Source organism: Temnothorax americanus, unplaced genomic scaffold, assembly GCF_048541705.1.
Source record: "Temnothorax americanus isolate GAGA-0224 unplaced genomic scaffold, ASM4854170v1 Scaffold14, whole genome shotgun sequence".
In the NCBI taxonomy this organism is placed as follows: domain Eukaryota; kingdom Metazoa; phylum Arthropoda; class Insecta; order Hymenoptera; family Formicidae; genus Temnothorax; species Temnothorax americanus.
The window spans coordinates 3,897,835-3,918,163 of NW_027509275.1; the positions used below are offsets into that span (position 1 = coordinate 3,897,835).

The following is a 20,329-nucleotide window of genomic DNA, read 5'->3' on the forward strand; positions in this document are numbered from 1 at the left end:
TTGACACGATTATTATCTAGAATTAGTGTAAAGAGAGAGAAAGAAAACGGTGACACGTGGAGTTTATACGTTTTTTTCTTTTCATTCGTTACGGCATCCTGTTACAAACACTCTTCACGCTGTAGTATTTCAGTACAGAAGTAATAAAAAAGTTATAGTTTATACATATATATATATATATATATATATATATCTCTATCTATATATGGGGCATTCCATGCCAAATCGACTAGGGTCAAGCCCTGGTCGATTTGGCATGGAATGCCCCATATATATAATATTTATATATAAAATAGGTAAAGTAAAACGTAATATACACGTTATTGCTCGTCTCCTATGGGATTCTTCGCTCGCGTTCGCAACTCGTACATCTTTTGTACACGGTGTCCCGAAAAAGCTGATTTAGACTCACGATCATATATAACATATGTCGTTTTTCAGCACGTCGCCAAACATTGAATAACGAAGCTTTTTTTCTGTCTCAGAGAATTTCTTACGGATCTCTTTTCTTATCTCCGATTAATCGAAAGAATAAGCTAAATCGCGAAGGTTTAACTTACACCATTGCAAAATTACAAATTTCAACGCAAGCGTTTTCGATTGGATGAGGCGAACGTTTCGCACAACCTACGGGATATTCATTAAAACAAGAGAGAATCAAACACGTTTGAAGCGCACACGTAAAATTGCGGGCGCGAAATATCCATTATAAACGGATAAGCGAGTAGCGTAAATAAAGTAAAAGAGTCTTTCATTATCTTACAGTCCGCGTATCGCAAGGAGGAACTTAAGTACAAGCTTTTCTCAAAAAGTTTACGATTTATCGTTACTGAATTAATAAAAGAGATAAATGCAGTTTAAATGATAATTATTATCAATTTTAGGCGGTAATAATATATTGTACGATAATTATTATTATTTAAACTGTCTCTCATCTTTTCACTTAAAAAGATTCAAATTTCACTCAACAATATCGTACTTCGATACTTCGTTTTGTTTTATCCACACTGCCATACGTGTCTGTTCGTACAACGCATAATGAGTTACGCTAAAATCTACTAAAACAATAACAATTGCCCTCCAACTTGGAAGTTCTCAATATTGCACATTTTAGTATATATCCGCTAATCGCGACAAATCTCCTGTCAAAGTTCACGATTTGCAAATTCAAGACTACGTCGCAACTATATGGAGCACTTACAACACAATGATCGCCGTTTACAGCATTCTGATCACAGGTGATCCTCGCGCTATATTTATTTGCGTTTAGTATCTCGAGTTTTCGTCGTGCTATATTTTATATACAGATCCATGAATTGCAATATTTCATAACAATAAACCGCACATGTCGTTTTTCATCTTTGAAAATCGGATTAATCGCTGTTCAAATCTCATTGATTTGAGTGTCGCTCGTGACGTTTACGAGATATGTAACTGTCTTCGTAAAGATTTGCTTCCGATCCGAAGATTAATCGAATCGTCGTCAATGGATTCGCCGAGAATTCCATGTTTTTCGCACACTTTTAACATATCATGATAAAATCTGTTAAATACAATAGATTCTGTCGTGTATAATTAAATGATTCCTTCCATGCCTATACCGTACAGCAGGCTAAAACGCTAAATGGAAGATATACGTTACATTCGCTATTTCGGGGTGTGATTTTGTCATTAACAGCTTTATCTCTGCACAAAAGTGCTCGAGAATCGTCGAGTCCTAGTCGATTCCAAATAAAAATTAAGCTAATAATAGCGGCACGGTATTACGAATTACGGGCTTTTGATGTGGAAACAAGATGAAGTCGATCGAATGGAGATGCGCGCAAGAATGGACTAATCATATTTGTAAATTGGATAAACGAGGTGAAAGCTTATATCTGCGATCCAATATACGATTAGTTACAATAAAATAAAAATGATTTCTCATAATTCGCTTTTGTGTGCGCGCGCAATATCAATTTTGTAAGATTCTTCTTAGTTAGACACTTCTTATCGCATTTTTCACGCTAATTTAAGAGTACCAATATTTATAAAAATATTGGTGCAAATCGCACGCATATTTTGTAAATCTATAGACAACAGGGTTTATACATATATATATGTATTGGCGGTAAATTGACAGAATACTCGGATCCGCAATATCCTCGATAACATCGTTAACATACATTTTGACGAGATGATATCGTTCGAACGGTGGCCCGATAAAAACTCGGGGGAAAGTCGTCGTCCATTATTTCATAAATGTTGTTTATCTCGTACGCGTGCTCCTTTTTACCGCACCGCGTCGCGCACCTGCGCCGCGTTGGCAAAATATCGCGATACGCAACGACGAAGTTTATCGTTTCTACGTAAAAGTCGCGACACGCGGGTGATACTCGCGTCTATCAGAATGAAAAACGTTGATGTCTATCAATAAGAAAGTTCATACACGCAGTTTAGGATAGCGCGAATATTCACGTAAAAAAATATACGCATAATATACTCGCTTTGGAGAACTTAGTTTTTTAATGCATCGAACTTTTCCTACGGGTAAACGGAGAATGCAAATTATCCGAAAAGTTTTATCAAGAGTATATAGAACGTTTCGGAAACGCTGATCTCTTTAGGCTAGTTCTATCGGCAATTATAAATATATTTCTTTAAAATTAATTTTTGAACGCCTAATATAATATCGGAGAATATTTCCTATGCGAGAATGAATTTTCAATACACTGGATCTAAAAGAATTAAATTCTAGCGTGAGCTATATTTTTACTCAAATATACTTCGGTATACACTCTCGCTTGAGTTTAACGCTTCAACAGTCGCAAAAAAAAAGCTGATGCGCATCGTCAACGGTGCGCAATACGTGGGCGAAACTGATGTCCAAGTCGATAATTCAAGGATTACAAATTAAAGAAGAACTGCTGGCTTCTCCATGTCGGTAGTCGCCCTCTGCTCATTGCAAGATGCGTGAACGTACGATTGAGGATGTACGATTTTCCAGGTTTTGCAACGATAAACAATTTGTATTTTGGAATTTCAGATTATTAATTATTATATTATACCGATAAGTAACAATGCCGCGATAATTACAAAGTGAATTTATTTTCAGAATGCAGAAGTTCATAGAGACACCCGCAATGAAGTATCGAAGAAGCATCTGTTTCCATTTATTATAAAGAGCATAAAAATCTGATCATGCGTAATTTATTTTTGATGATCATGTGCCACGCTTTTTTAATAAGATCGGGACGCGTGAATAAATCAACTCTCATAAAAATAATTTGAAATAATTCGACAAAATGATCGTTCGATATAATCAAAACCAAACGCTCGACGCGACTGCCTAAACGGGATACGTATTGCATTCGTATGCGATGTCAGTCTCATAATTGGCAGTGAGTATTTTCGGAATACGCTACCGAGGTCCGTCTAGAGTGTATTTTTTGTTCCGGTTTTTATTCGGATATTTATAATGCGATTCAGATTAGGCATATTACGATAGTAAAGCACACGAGGGTGGCGGAATATCATCGATATATGTAATGTATCTTTTTACATGTATATATATCGCACACGAGGAGAGAAGTTCTCAAGTCTATTCCGCGGTACTATCGACGAGAATATCCGAATACGCGTATTGACCGAACTGTCCATTTGCTACGCTGGATACTCGCCAGATATATATGCGACTCGGGCATCTAACGCTGAAGTTATGCAGATTTTTAGAAGGAGGTATATTTTTAATCTTGCTTTTTAATAATTAATTAAACAAGATTTAAGCCGTTTATATTTAGAAAGGTACGACAAGTGGAACGTCATGTAAAAAAAACTCTGCAGAAATCTCAAAGAATCAAATTTAAAAGTTTACGAAATAAGATCTGAAATAATATGAATCAAAAAAAGGTGAAATCTCGGTCGTTTTTTATTTTCTAGGCAAAACAGTGTTTTAGAGTTTTATTATTAAAGTTTTACTAACGTTTAAAAATATCGAACAGTCACAATTGACGAGTTTATCACGCAATACTTTGAGATATCCAGTTCATCATTCAGATAAAAATCTTCGATCAATCTACAATCATCGTATTCCGTAAATAGGACATTTGTTTAGGATAAGAAGTTTATTGTTCGATCGCCCCATCATTAGAAACCCTATTGTCGTTCCGTTATTAATTTAATTTCACGTTCGTGTCTACGTTCTCTATCAACCGAAAAGTGAATGGTTACTAGCAGGTCCTAGGTTCGTCTAGTTTATCTCGTACAAAAGCACGTAAACATTCATTCCCGAGAACGAGAGCACGAAGGGGGGGGGGGCGAAGAATCCCACACTACGATGGGGTCATAGTTGCTCGTAATCCGCTCGAAAAAAACCTGGATCACTCGCCCCGCTGTTATCCCGGACATGGAAGTATCACAAGTCCGGAGATATCCGCGCGAGAATCCGCTTCCGCGACTCGTCCGACAAATTCGCACGACGAATTTCCGTCTGCGGCGAGCGAGAAAGCGGAGGCTTAACTGCCACTTTCGTCGTCGTCGGAGACTCCGCTCGTCGCAAAATTCCGCCGTCATTTCCGATCTTTGCTCAGGTCGGAAGGCAAGTCGCCGCAGCTGGACATCGCCGCCGCTGCCGCCGCCGCCGCCGTCGTCGTTGTCAACGTCGTCGTCGGCGACCTGGAGGTCATCCTGGAGGTCACCGGTAAGGACAATCCCGCCGCGCTCATCGCGACGCTCAGAGGTATCGTGATGAACGGCTGGTTCGATTGCGACGAGTTCGCTACCGGTGCTACTGTACCTATAAGGAAGCCGCAAAGGAAAATCAAATCAGACGCACCGCGTCACGGGGAGAAAGAAGCACGACGCTACATTTCCTGCTCGATCTTTCCTTCTTTGCGGCCCCGCGATTGTTTTTTTCCACTTTCGATCCGTCCACGAACGTGTCTTTGGAAAAACTGCTCGTTCTTTACTCGCATCGCGTAAAATCAAATTGATCGATAAAACTGACGATGCTATTTATACGATATCCCTCTTTTTCGATTGCTTTACTTCTGATTAATATACAGTTTCCACGTACGCGTAATTGCAATAAACTTGGAAATTGAAACCTCGATGCAATCGCAAATAATTTTATTACGATTGGGTCATTATTGGCTATAATACCTAACCAGATTTTCAATATTGACCCAGTACTGGCAATCGATACACTGGGTCTAACCCAGCGTTGGATTATATAATCGGATGATAAATTGGGCCCAAAAATGGCAAATAATAATGACTCACGAACAAATTAGGAGTATTAGGTAATACATAGATTAATTTTACGTAAAAACCGCATGCCGTATTGTAATACTCGTAGAAGTAAAGACATATCCGATTATTTGCCAACAATGACTCGGTATTGAATGACAAATTCTTGTTCATAAATCGACCGAGGCTTTCCATATACTGTAACGTCTGATGGGAAGTGTTACACATGGGGCATTTTCGCGAAAAGTTTAAGTTCGTGACCATGAAATTAAAAATGATCAATTACAACGAAAAACCGTAAGTATACGATGAAATTGGTGTTTGGCAAAAAGATCGGACCGTTTAACCACATTCCTTGATTCGTCATTTACCGTTGCCATCCATCTCTTGCGCGCGCGCGCGCGCGTTTCCACCCCTTTATTATTCCTGCATCGTCTCGATGATAAATGCGCGCGCGCGCGAAACGCATTATTTATTTTCATGCCATCGGCTGCAGCTCTCGTTATGTTAATTTATATTAGTCATAATCTCGCGCGTCCGGTAGGCAATTGTCACCCGACGTTATCGCCGGTGATTCAAACGAAGCTCGGAGAACGATTTCCGCGAGTCCGCCGTAGCCTCCGACATACATAAGAACCGATTCCTCTCGCGAATCGTGCCACCCGAGTACCCTCGCCTCTCGCGTAAAAGGGCATTTCGAAATGCGTATACCGCGCGCGACATTGCGTAAACCCCCGCGACTCGCGTTCCTCCGCGGCAGCGGCGCGGCGGCAGCGCGAAAGAAAACCTACCTCCGTCTTGAGATATTTGCACCGGTTGCCCGTTTTGTCCTATGCCGAGCAAGACCCCTGGACTGGGCGAATAAATGACACTCTGAGGCACCTGGTACATAATCCCTGCAGAGAACGAAGGCACATTTCCTAGGAAATCAAAGAGGAATTGAGCGTGTGAGCGGTTGTAAGCCGCCGGACGCGATCGGCGCGATATTTCCCGCGAGGAAACGCCCTGGGAGGTACGCAATTGCGATGAGCGTACACTTTACATAAAAGTCCGCGCGCGGTTTGGATACACATATATTTTAAAATATTTTAAATATTTTATATACTCTCCCTTCTCTCCCCCTCCCCGCGAGACATCCGTGAATTACGTGACGAATTTACTCCGTTTTTCTGAACGGAGAATCTACGAGCGCAACGTATACCTTATCCGAGAATGGACGTGAGATACCAATGACGTAAAATACAGAGAGAGGCTTCGCGTATATCCCTTATTTGTATCGAAATTGTGAAATGCATCGTCCGACGTTAAAGTTAAACTTGTTTTCTCTCCCTCGGTACAGATGTATATCGTTGAGAAAAACTTAGGAATGGCGGGGCCGAGTCTCGAGACTCGAAACCGGACCACCCAAGTGCGAATCTGCGCTCTGATTCACCATATCTCCATGAATTATTACGCATTTCGCGTATGCGTGTTTCTTAGCGATATACGATAAACTTTCAATCGTTAACAAAAAAAAATAATTAAAAAAAAAAAAATAACAGTCGGGCGGGCGATCTACGAGATCGTTTATCGGGAGTACGATTAGCAATCTTTTCAAATTGATGTGAATATTCGTGAAATATAGTGTCGTAAAGTTGTTGAAAATGTAGCATATCTTAAATTTACAATCTATCGCATTCAACGTTTCCAATAGTTATTTCATACCGTAACGCTCAATAGTTTGTCAATCAAGACGCGAATAGAACTCTTGGTAACGATAAGATATAGGCGTTAGTTCGTATTAATGGCAAACATTCCTCTTTAAGCGTATTCTGTACTTGGAAATAAGTAACGTTATTCGCTAATATATTATCCCCCGAATTTTTCCTTATGTACTCATTGTCGGATAACGAATCTGTTACATATAGTCTTCGCAAAACTATTACGTACATTAGTGCTCGCTAACTCGGTACGAAAGGCGTCCGTATTTAATATTCGAAAACTCTCTCGAGAACGACTCTATGCGGATGAGGTATATGTTTTTGCCTGGAAAAAACGTCTTCCCGCGTGCGCTTTCTACATATTCCAAAACCATCCAACCGAACGAACGCGCGCCTAATTAAAGGTGGCCTGGCGCGATACACATCCGTCCATTCGCCCGATAACGATGAGATCTCTCGCACGCGCCTTCGTTATACCGCCAGAGATATATTACGCATTCGTCGGCCTCTCGTATATAAAATAAGGTATATAAAATAAAAGTCAACGGGTCGGCTACCGTCGAATTCGCGTGGCCGACGCCGACGGGAGCGACGGCCGCGACCGGTCGGCCGAGTCGCGAGGGGGGTGAAGAAAAAAAAAAGCGCGATCGCGACGCGGCGATCGGTTAAGCAGGACGGTAGAATGGCATCCACGCGACGCATTAGCATCGATATTTATGTGTACACCTGCGCACGCTCGCGCGCGCGCTCTTTGCGGAGCGCGGCGCGGCGCGGCGCGGCGCGGACGGAGCGGCTTTCGACCGGATCCTACTTCCCAGTTAGGCAGCACGGTTGCCGTCTAAGTTTGGTCATCGCCGTGCCGCGCGCGACTGCTCGCGTACTCCCTACACGGATAACGCCGTCATCGCTCGCACGCCTTTCGCATTTTAAACGTCCTCTCTCCCTCCACAGCCACCTCCCTCCCACCTTTTCTCACGCTTCGCTCCCTCTTTCGCCGTCTCCTCCTCCTCCGCGCACCGAGTGTGTGCGTACACACGCGTATGCGGCGTATGTTTACCCCGCCCGCGCTCGCTCACCTCCGTCCGACCGACCAGCTGTTCACTATCAACGCGCGTTGAGGTCAAGCGCGACGCGAATGGTATCGGCGCGACAATTAGATGCGATTAGCATACAAACGGCGCGAAGGAGGGCGACCGCCGAGTGCCGGCACACGCTCGATCTCGGATCGTCCTTAATCGCGATCTTGATAATTCGACGCGGAAACGCGTCTCTTTTAGCGCAAAGAGAAAAGATCGGGATAACGTGCGCGGCATCGCAAAATTTACCCCACGCGCGGCCCCAGTTTACGTTTATAATAAAACACATAATACGTCTCGCGCGACTTCCAACGTAATACGATTTGCAAAACGCGCGTTGCATGAAAATTAGTTAAAAAATGGATTACGTGGGAGGCCTGCCTCTCCATGTGGAGCAGCGAAAGGTATATATCGTGAATAATCGCGCGGCCGTGAATGACAGAAAATCGACGTAACCGCAGAACTTAATCTAAATGAACCTTGCGCAAACTCGGGCGGCTAATGATGCCCGCGCGGTGGCAAATGATACGGTATTCAAAAGCGCTCCGTTTCTCTTGCGGAGAAAACTTCTCCGCAAACCTTGTTGAATCCGCAAGTGCACGACTCAACGAGATCGAATCAAATGCGAGGGTGCCATTTTTATCCGACCTATACGTTTCCTTTCCGCATATTACATTTCCGAGGACGCTATAATTTTCATCATTTTCAACAAAAATATCGCGATAGAGAAGCTGTACATTGATTCTGTAGCGCTTAGTCGTATAAATGAAAAAAATGCATGATTTCCCATAATTTCGATACAAACGCGTACGAAATAACGTCCAAGATCCAAGAGAAACGCACGACGGAATTAAAGCAGACTACGTATACATCCGTTTATCTTCATCGAGACTTCAACTTCCTGTGCGTGAATCCTGAACATTTCTCTTTCATACTAGATGCATTTCGTACCTGATCTTGTTCGCTCGTATATATGTTACAATGACAATTAAAAACAGAGTTCTTGCTCTCGTATTCGCGACCTTCGCGACGAATGCTATGATACTAGCCGTATCTTTACAATATTCCTCTCGCGTACCAAGACTCTCGTTGTCAGAGGGGAGGACGAGAAGCCCACGGACTTTACGAATTCCGATCCAAGCACAGCCGTCCCCCAGCGGCGATCCTACGGCGGCCGCGCGCGAGACTCACCCGAGTGATTGTTCTTGAGAGGATCCTTAGGGACGACGGAAGAGTCGCCGTCGCTGCTCTCGGCGTCGCTCTCGTTGGCGCAGACGTCGGACCTCGGCGACGCGCCGTCCTCCTGAAACCGAGAAAACCGGCATTATCGAGGGTCCGTCTCGAATCCGCGGATCGTTGTCGACGGGGCGAGGGCGGGATCGGAGCGGGTGGATCACGCGAGGGGGTACCTATTCTCGTGAAAAGGGGATCTTGGTGCGAATGACAACAAACAGCGACGCGCGAGCGAGGAAACGTGGATACGCTGCCGAACGTTACGTATATACGTATATGTATGTGCAAACGTGCGTATACCTCTACCTACCTACCTACCAACCTACCTACCTACCTACCTACCTAGCGGACGCAGAGAGAGATGCGCGAGCATCTTGTCCGCGCTCCTTATATGGCCATCTCTCGCGGACTCCACTCGCGCGAGTGCGCGCGACGCACCCGCGGAAAAGAGGCATCCTCTTCGCGAATTCGCTCGCGACCCCTCGGGGTCGGGGGAGCGCTTCTCGCGCACGAGACTTTCCCGCCCCCGACGTTTCCTCTCTGATCTCGCTTCGCGTGGAGAACGGAGTCCGCTCGCGCGGCGCGGCGCCGACAAGCGGAAAAGTATACGAGTGCATATGCGAGCGCTTCTCGCACGTTTCGCATTCCTTCGAGTAAATACAGTGAGATTTCGGTTTCCATCGGTTTATCACCCGCCATTCGGTTAAATGCTGACAACCATGATTTATTTATTGCACTTTACCGTTGCAGTTCTACTCGCAAGTATTATAGCCGATCGATTCTTCTCTTTTGCAATAAAAGTCAAAACGCAAGACCTGCTCTTCGCTCCTTTTCATCGTGAGAAATTAAACGTCTTTATTCTCCTCGCCTCCGCAACGACACTTTCAGTCACATAGCATACGCATATAGTTGTGTACAGATTGGACCGCGGAAAATTAATTTCCTGAATTTCCTCAGTTATATTGCACGCATACTCTATTGTTAAGGATCTCTCGAGTTAAACGAGAACACACGTTTACCGTCTTGCAATTTGCGCCGATCACCGTCCTCCGATGCAGCGATGGCTGGAATGCGCGCGTGCGTGCGAGTCGCACGCTCGTCGAATCGTCCGCGGGAAAGTGCGGTATACCAATTGGAAAGCTCGCAAAAGCCGTGGCGGCGACGGGACGAACGCACGCGGCCGCAGCCGCGGCCGCGTTCTCTCGCTTCCGCGCCGTTTCTCACACCGCTTTTCCTACCCCGCCATTTACCGCGGAACAGACAGGAGGGTGTGCGCGTGTATGTGTAGAGAAGGCGCGACAAAAAGCAACATTCCCGACTCTTAACTCGGGCTCTATATAAGTGTCTGCCATCGCGAACATTGCCTGTATATGGCGACAACCGGGCTTTGACAAAGGTGACCGTATATGGAACTCCGCTTCCACCTTTCGTGCGTGCGTACGTGCGTACGCGCGTGAGTGCGCGGGGTCTCTCTCTCTCTCTCCCTCTTTCTCTTTCGGTCTCCCTCGCGGAGGCATCTCGAGGCCCCGTTCTCTATTCCTCTCTCTTTCTCTCCCTCCCTCGCTTTTGCCCTCTCTCTTCTGCCCGCTCGCGCCGAGAGGCGATACACCTGGATGAGCGTCTTCTTCGTCTGCAACCCCGGCGAACGAACGAACGAACGAATGACGGCATTCGCGGGCAAATCATAAACCGTGCTTTGACCCCACGGTATCTATATTGCCCTCGGGATATCGAAATCTCCATGCGCATTTCCGGTACCACTGGTACCAGGCATATCTCCGGTACGCGAGCGCCATCGGCGAATAGGGTGCCCTCGCAGTTGAAGAAATAAACGAAGAATCACCGAAAAAGTCCGTGAAAAATTTATTTAAAAAAGTATTTAATTTCTGGCAATTTGTAAATTGACGTTTGCAAAAATCCTTTTTTTTTTCTTTGAAAAACAAAATGGAGAACAATCTCACGGCGGGGGCATTCGGTATACGTCGAAGAAGACCGAGGATCTTCGTAAGCTGCATGTCGTATACGCCATCTTGACGTGCGTTTCTTACCCTTTAACTTTTACTTCCGCTTCCTTTAAGCGAGCATCGGGCGCTCGTTGTTGAACTTTATTTTCGAAAATCGTATATACAAACGGAACAGTTGGATAAAGATAAGAAAACGTCGCGTCGATCAACATAAAATAAAATCATGGAAACATTCAGGCGCATCATTATTTTGTATTTTGAGATACAATATTTCGTAATCCGCATTATAATTGTTACTTACTATATATTAACGCTGTCTCTATGTGCTACAGAAAAAAAACGTGCGATAAAAATTGCCTGCGTCCATTGCTTAATGCGATGTAACGCGTCTGCTATTCACAGTATTTCGACGGCTTTCTTTAATGTGATTTCGATTCTTCTTGACATTTTATTTCAATCGCCACGCGAGTGTCATCGATGTTTCGCTAATCGAAATCATGTTAGGCGAAGGCGATCGAAGATCGACGCTTGTCTATGTTCGTGCACATGTATTGTTATTGTTAGTCAATTGGTAAGAAAAAAATAGCGATGGCCGAATGCCTCTGTTAAAAATGTATCGAGTATATTATTTCGATTGAAACGCAAACCTACCTTGCCTACTTTGCGCGCGCGCGCGCGCGCGTGTCTTTCATCTTCGAGCATCACAAATGACATTATTTTCCAGAATATGCAATAATATAATTGGACTCTCGATATAACTTACATGCGGTGATTCTAACGCACCGTTAGAAATAAAGGAATCCCTAACACACCGCGGAATGTTTCTGGACCTCTAAATATATCCCGAACCAGATTGTCAAAAATAGGCATATGTCGGGCCCGTGGCCGAAACGCGAAATATAAGATTGTAACATCTCCGTTTACCAATGCTCGTGCTTCGGAATCTTTTACCGCGAGAAGGATTCAACGAAGCGTTTCGACAAAGATCGGAACAAGTTTGTATATACCGATTCAACGAACACATCTGCCGAATTATTTTAGAACGATGACAGCATTTTCAACGAATTATCAATAATTATCTAAAAGTTTTACATATTATTATCCAAAAGATTCACGTATATATCGTGAAAAATATTCTACACTTTTTTATAGATTTTTGTGAGAACTTTCATATATTTCCACTCAACTTTACTTGAAAGTCGAAAGCATATACCTATTATCCCCCGCGTGAGATAGAAATTTTTTCACAACCATTTTAATGCAAAGATTGTTTAAATTAATACAATTTGTTAAGAAAACTATAAATTTTGAGAGATACCTACCTGGTCCGCGAGAGCAAAACTTGACATCGGTAACATCATGCGCAATGAGAATCTATATCGGTAGAAAATCAAGTCACTTGATCGCAGGGGCTATATTGTCAAAGACAAAGGTGAAATTTGTGTGTGTGTGTATGTGTCTTCATAGGTCTTCATAAAAATATATAAATATTATCACAGTATTTTTTACAGTTACTACGCTATGTACAAAAATGCCAAAATACAAACTAATAATGTGAAAAAGCCGCATTATTCGCAGATTATCGTCAAAAACATAATCGATATTACTATTAATATTATTATTATTTGTACTCTCTGCATGTCGAGACGCGCGGTAGATTACAATTTCTACATGTCTATTCGAGGCCTAGAAAGGCCCTCGCTCCCGGCCTCGCTTCTCTTTTTACCTTTGTCTTCTCTTCAGAGTTCTCTTTTTCACGATGTAATACAGAATATCAGCAAACAATACGTACACACGTATACGCATGCACAATATCGATGAACGGATCGATACGGGATATGGAGAGATGGGAGAGGGGGTTGGATAAATTAAAAGGTGTAATCTAAATACTAGCTACTTATTCTGCGAGAAAAGACAATCCAAATAACTACACATGCCAGTACGCAACACATTACACAGCAAACAATAAAAGAAAGAAACAATGGACCGATACGCAACGATGCTCAATATAAAAAAAAAGGGATGCGTAACAGTATTAAGCGTGCACCGCCGAATTCGCACCCACACCACACCGATTCGGTGAATCAAATATCATCGTAGAACAATTTCTTCCAATAGGGATCTTTGCTCCTCGATAAGATCAACGGAGATAAGTAAGTGCGTCCAATCTCTCTCGCAAAGAGAAAAAGAAAAGAGTATTTTCTGCAACGCTTATAAAATACACGATACCAATAAGAGTACCGATGCCAACATCGCGACCAATGTCAGCTTACAATAACGGTATTCGTACACTGCTGCACTTTTGTTTCTAATAATAAATAAAAAATATTAACCGCCTCAATAAATAATACGATTTAATTTAAATAAAAAAAAAAGTAAAAAAAAAGAACAAAAGAGACAAAGAGAAAACTGAGAGAGAGCTGTTGGATGAACGAGTGCTAAACAAAGTACTCGATGTTTCATTAGCCAGATAGCAAAACACCTGTCATGTTTACGAAATATGTCCGCAAACTCGCGTTTGACGAGTGTTGCGCAAATAACATGTAAAACCGCAACGGTTTATTCAATGTCCGTTACATTTTTGCAGCAATAGTTCATGCCCGGAGACTCCATTATTGATGTACAGTTTACATAATATTGATGGAAACAATTTACATATTGTTGCTGCAAAAGCACCATAAGTATGAATCCTTGGCGGAGCTACGATTCATGTTTACGCAATGTTTGTAGCAACTACATAAATTGTCTTTTTCAACACGTTTGCATCATGATTCTTCATACTCACGTTTCGCTATCTGAGTAATTTTTCACCGAGTAATTGATCACACGACGCTACGCTACGTACCTATGTATAATCTACGCTATAATTAATTAATTAATCCATTAAGTGATCCATTCTTTTCCTCGCAATGTCTTTCCGTTACACGGTGACTCTCGTCGATGCATACTACCGGTATTCTACCGTCATCTACGCCGAGCTTTGGACTTGGCCTAACCACAGAGATTCACCCGTTGGGGGACCGATATTGACCGATATACTCGTCCCATCGAATCTTACGATCCGCTCGTGATCTCGGAGATCATCGATCGTGGACGAGTCATCCGTGATCCGCTCCTGGGAACGCTGACAGCTAGGGGACTCGCGTTCGTTCGTTAGGCAAAATCGTCTCAAGCGGAAACCACTCTACTTTTCATATTTCGACGATACAACGCGCTTCCGCCCTTCCACCCCTTTCGCGCGCGGGAGCGCAAAATTCGAAGCACGCAATATTTGATCGAGATTCACCGATATACATACATATATAGGTATGCATATAACGTATGGATATATGTATATATATATATGTTTAAGTAAAAACGTGTCGAGAGATTGGACTAGATTTGCGCGCGCGTCATCAGTCGTAGTCATGTACGACCAAACGAAGAATACTCGATCGCAAGGGAAGCCTACAATCCTCCTTTCGCGCGTCCGCCGCGTATATAATTCAATAAATATACCATACGTGACTCTACGGCACGCTCGCCGGCGCGATTCAACGTCTAGCGGGAAATTACGTCAGTGGTACACGCGATATCCGAAGAGAAAATTATTTCGGTATCTAAAAACCGCGCGCGGCTTCGCGTCGGTGTATGCTAAAATAGTTGTACGCCGTATATTTCACGGGAGAGCAGAGTTAATCGTGAAAAATCATCAAAAGTTTGCGATATTGAGACATATTTAAAAAATGTCAAATATGTAATACGCAATTTGAACGGTGATTTACTTCATTTTTGGAGCCATTTGGCTTATAACATTCGCCAAATTGAACCTTTTAACCATCGATCTTCGATTAAAAGATTTCTGAACGCGCGCCGCATGACGTTTCATAAATAATTGCGCGATAATTGTCGCGATAACCGTTGCTCTTTGTACGCAACATAAATTACACAAATTTATGACAAATATTATTACTCGCGTCGTTCTATCAAACCAAACCCACCCACGGTGAGCATAACAAGACGCGAGATAAGTCTCCTCTCTCTCTCTCTCTCTCTCTCTCTTCGGAATACATTCGGACTCACGGACTCGCGATACAACGACGCGTCTCACAGCAACGTCGTCGGTATCGCGTTAATACTCGCGACGCGATCTCTTCGATTGCACCGATTTTTCAACGTCTTAAAAGTTAAAACGTGAAATGTGGCGGAAACGGGGGACGGAGCGCGAAGGGCCGACGAGCGGCGAGCGCGTACTACCGTTGGGGGTGCGAGTGCGACATATGGGGATGATAGGCGGCGTGATGGGGCGGCAGGGGCGAGGGACATGATTGCTGGTACGGGCCTCCGGCGAGCATCGGGCCCGGGCTCGAGCACGGCACGAGGTGCGAGGTCGGCGACGCGGCGGCGGCGGCCGCCGCCGCCGCCGCGTGTGCGTGCGCTATGAGGTGCGCGTGCTGCGCGTGCGAGGGTGGCGCGTGCTGCGAGCCCGGCGGCGGCGGTGGCGGCGGCTGCGGATGGGCCCCCGCGGTCGGGCCGCCCGCTGGCCCGCTACCGGGCCCGGCGGCACCGGGATAGCCGGCGTGCAGCGAGCCACCGTGCGGCGAGCCGTACACCAGTTGCCTTACTTTCTGCTCGTCGTCGGCGATGTTGTACGTCAGCTCGGTCTCCTCGAAGCCGGTCGCCGACATCCTCTGGTCGCCCGACGAGCCCGACGGCGGCGGGTCCGGACTGTTGAGACACGTCTGGATCAGCGCCTTCCCGGCGTCACTCGTGATCATCGGTTGTAGCTTGCGCGTCGCGAACGTGTACACGTGCCCGGTCTCGCTCGCCACCAGTAACATCACCTGCGTCCCAGTCAACGTCGATAGCTCGTACGCCTGCAAGTGTCGAGATAAACTGTTGCAACGTTTCACACTGATGCTCGACTCGTAAAATAACAGAATATGTTTGCCTCGTTCGATAAACGGAAGATTAAACGTCAATGGGGGTGCTATAATATCAACGTAAAACATTGAACGCACTAACGTGAAAAATAACTTTCAAATTAAAAGAAACGATATAAACACGGACAACAAAAATCACGTCGTAGGCCATTTAGACGACGTCGCGCGATAATCAGATAAATTTTTTTCAAGTAGTGACTAGACACATTTCTCGTATGTGAAGCATTTATGTTTACGTACGTTGATATTCATAAATGTTTATAAGAATGAAATCGGTCAGTTGTTTTTAAAAGGGGAACAGCGTTACTAATTTTATATCTTTCCTGAGTAGAGTTGAGTAGAATAGACAAGAATCATCCGATATCTTTATATTAGAAATTCTCATCGCGAAGCACGGCATTATCAATCTAAAAGGTGACGAAATTAAATTGCGTGAAACTTTAGACTGTGATCAGTGTCACAATTGAAGTTTAAGAACGTGACGAGTAGATCGCGACGTAACAGGTCTTATCTCAAGCAAATGCGCATATCTGTATTTACGTGTATGTACGTATCAATAATGTGTCTTTCGCACATTATGTACTTTTGAAACGTTTTGCGAAACGTGCAAAAATTGAAATTGAAATTTCTTTGCTGAGAAGTCGAGTTAATAGTTTTTTTTATTAAAACGCAACCTAGATCATTCCTAAAATAATTGAAAATGTATATGAACGTTTCGACACGGATACCTAAAATCTAAAAGTTAAAGATAAAATAGCATATAGTTAGTTAGAGAGAGAGAGAGAGAGAGAGATAGTCATCGTTTTTAATACGTTTATTTACGAACGTTCTTTGTAAATATACAGTTTCAATGGCATATCTTTAATCGAACATAAAGTTAATTCGTTTCCGAAGCAATACGAATCGTTTTAATTCGAAACTCTTGCCAAAATGATATAATTTGACATATCTTGGAGTTTCTCTTGATATTACTCCGATGTTCTAAGTTATAAAAGCTTTAACTCTTCATTTCTAGTATCTTCAATATATATTTTTTCAATAATTATAACCGATCGGCAATATTTTTTCAAGCATTTGTCAATACAATTTGTGTTATTGATAAAGCAATGATACATATATATGATTTAAACACATTGTGATTGTTTACAAATAACGCCGTAAAAATATTTGCAGATTATAAATATAAGAATATCGTAGAATTCCAAATTATTACTTTGCTCTTACGACAACAAATGTCTTTTACACTCAAGAAAGAGGTACTTGTTTAAAATATAGTAAAGAACATAAACCTAAGCGATAAAGTGATAAACTGAAAGACGAGAAAAAAAGAGAACACGGTTCAGAATTAACAAAGTTAACGGTCAGAATTAACACTTTCTGTAAAATTTTATTTAAATCTATTCAGCTCGAAAAATATATCACAAAAAAAGCGGGAAAGAAAGATATCGAGAAAAAGTATTCTTTTTTTAAGAAACAATCTAACTTTTTATGTTTATTTCTAAATCGTTTAGATACCTTTACGCGATCGTCGTCTAAAATGCTTAGCGATAAATTTTAATAACAATGTATTTTCATCGTCGTTCGAATTCCGACAGACAAGTTTCATTGGTCGCGACAGATGTAAAAAATATTTAAGCACTTGTTAACTCAAGCAAGAAAACAGAAGTTATCTTCGTTAACTGTATACGCATATATCAATTTTAACAACGATCAATGTCAGACTGGATCTGAATTAAATACGTTTGATTTTAAACAGCAAAATATTAACGAAGAAAAAAATAATTATTTAAAAATTTGCGCGCGCGCGCGACAATTTTCGGACCGATCGATATCTTTCGTTTCCGCTCGCGAAAATCATCTTTTCGAATAATGCGTGAAAATTTCTATTCACTTCTGACTGTCAAAATTCACGACGGAGCACTCTAATGTTCATTTACAACATTGCAGAATTAATAATCCGTTGTTTATCGGATTCATCGAATACTACCGATATTTATCGGTAGGATTAGAGACGCGACTCGGTTGATTCTCGATTGCATTCTCCTCTCTTTTTCGGGTCCCTAATGAAAAAAGAAACAAAAAAAAAAGATCAAGGAGTCGGAAGGGATTTGCGCTTCCCACTTGGATTACAGTCCCCGGGCCAGAGACGTATACAAAAAGTTAATCGGAGCAAACGCTAACCGCTGGCTCGCGAGCGCGAGCGCGAGCGACCGGCCCCCTTTCGGCAGGCGTAAATCGCGCACGCGCGCACACCCGCTGGAGCCGTCGCGCGTCGCGCAGCATCCCGTATCCCGTCGCTGTCCGCTGTCGTCGCGGACCTCGCGCGACAATCGGAGAGAAAACGCGCGAGGCGAGAGGAGCGTCGCGCGTTGACGCGCCGGATACTATTTTCACCAGAGTTTTAACGCGCGCACGCGCGCATGCACCAACTTCTTTTTTCCCTCTTTCTCTCGCGGAGCGAGAGCGAGAGGCTTGAAGGCTGCATTCCGATATTCACCGTCAGTGCTGCAAATCTATATTTTGCGTCACGTATACCGTATACTATAGATTTTCAGTACTGAAAGTTGCCGACGGTGAATTTCGGAATGCAGCCGAAGTTACGAGACTCGTAAACGCGCGAGAGAGAGGTACGTACACATACGCAACGCCCACGTCCCACGCGAGCGCGGCGATATCGCGCTTATATAGGAGAGCGGTCTCAGCGGGAGAAGCCGGTAACCGCGTGCCGCGTGTGCGTTAGATCGTTAGCCAACCGCATACGAACCTTCTTCATGATGCCGGTCTTTCTCTTGGAGAAGGTGGTGTACCTCCTGAGCTTGTTGTCGATGTACTCCATCTTAATCTTAACCCGGCCCTTGGTCTTCTTGCCGTTCGAGGGGGGTGACTTCTTGGGCTGGCCCAGGTTGGTGAAGGACTCGTCGAGGTTGTCGGGCACGCAGTCGCCGGGCATGCCCTGCGAGAGGGACTGCTGGCGCGGATCGTTACCGTCGTCCCCGTAGCATACGTCGGAGGTGGAGCGCTTGATGCCCCGCTGGACGGGACCGACGCCCGGCGTCGCGGCGCCGACGTTCGACATCATGGTGGCGCCGCCGCCGCCGCCGCCGCCGCCGCGGCCCAACTGGGAGGCCGCCGCCGCTGCCGCCGCCGCCGCCGCGAGCTGGGAGGTGGACGGTCGGCCGTAGATTTCCGTCCCGGCATCGCTCCCGATCATCCCCATGCTGTAGCCGAGGCTCGCGTACCGACCGTCTCTTCCGCCGCTAGGGTTGTCCATCGCGGCGTCGACGCGCACATCTAATCCCTTCCCCACGACGCGTCTTCGCGACGGAATCGCGTGCGGAACTCGGCGCAGGGTCCACCACGTGATCGATCATCTAGAGGAACACGGGACAACAACGCGCACCGCACGAGCGCTCCCCGCGAACTGAATGCGCCGCGCCGGAGCCGCGAGAAGCGGAGTATCGTAACTTGACCTACGTGCCTAACCACGACGACGACGACGGCGGCGGCGACGGCGGCGGCGGCGGCGGCGGCACGGCGATCGGCGATGCCTCCGCGTGTCGCGCGGCGCTGCGCGGCCCCCCACCGCCGTGCGACCACGCGACCGCGCGACCACGCCGCGAAAAACTAGTCCGCCGTAACGGCGTGGCCGCGACCGCGCGAGGATCCGCGCCGAAACCGACGTCGAAAAATCGCCCGGGCTCCGCACCGTCCGATCCGCGCGGCGGAACGCCCGCGCGCGGTTCCGCGCGCGAGATATTCGGCCGCGAGTGCGGCCGCGCAGTGGTGCGCCGCGCATCGAGAGGGCGTCCCCGGCTGCCATATTTAGAAGTAGACGTTACCATATTAGGGAAAGTTTGCCAAATATGGCGAACAGAGGTGGTCCTTCCTTTTCGAACGATCGCTTGGCGCGCCGCTACGAAACACCAATCCAATCGACGGTAGCGCTTCCCGCACGCCTTTCCGGACCCGGACCCCCCCTGGCCGCGGGCCGACTCCCGAGTCGAGTCGCGTGTCGCATTTCCGCGCTGTACTCTGTACCGATATACCGAGTATATATACGGTATACGTGACCGCAAATCGCCGACGGCCGCGTTAGCTCGTATACGGAACGTAAACGCGCTTCCGAGTTTATTGTCCCGCGTCCCGCCCGCTACGTGCGAATTTTCGGCACGTTAATCAGGGTAGAGGGGGTGGAAAACGTGGAACGC

At 45.1% G+C, this 20,329-nt stretch overlaps 1 protein-coding gene across 3 annotated transcripts; it reads right to left on the minus strand.

Moving 5' to 3' along the window:
- Window positions 1-57: 57 nt before the first annotated feature.
- On the minus strand, window positions 58-19,977 carry Bs (serum response factor blistered). 3 transcript variants are annotated; one of them, XM_077401263.1, is made up of 5 exons: window positions 18,886-19,975; window positions 15,804-16,055; window positions 9,194-9,305; window positions 6,018-6,122; window positions 58-4,774 (listed from the first exon to the last, which is right to left on the minus strand). In XM_077401263.1, the coding sequence occupies exons 1-5, from the start codon at window positions 19,390-19,392 to the stop codon at window positions 4,548-4,550; spliced, it is 1,203 nt and encodes a 400-aa protein (XP_077257389.1). In that variant the 5' UTR covers window positions 19,393-19,975; the 3' UTR covers window positions 58-4,547. The 3 variants fall into 3 exon arrangements, with proteins under 3 accessions (XP_077257389.1, XP_077257388.1, XP_077257391.1); XM_077401262.1 differs by having other exon boundaries at window positions 6,018-6,146; window positions 18,886-19,683; XM_077401265.1 differs by lacking the exon at window positions 6,018-6,122 and having other exon boundaries at window positions 18,886-19,977.
- Between the last annotated feature and the right edge of the window lie 352 nt (window positions 19,978-20,329).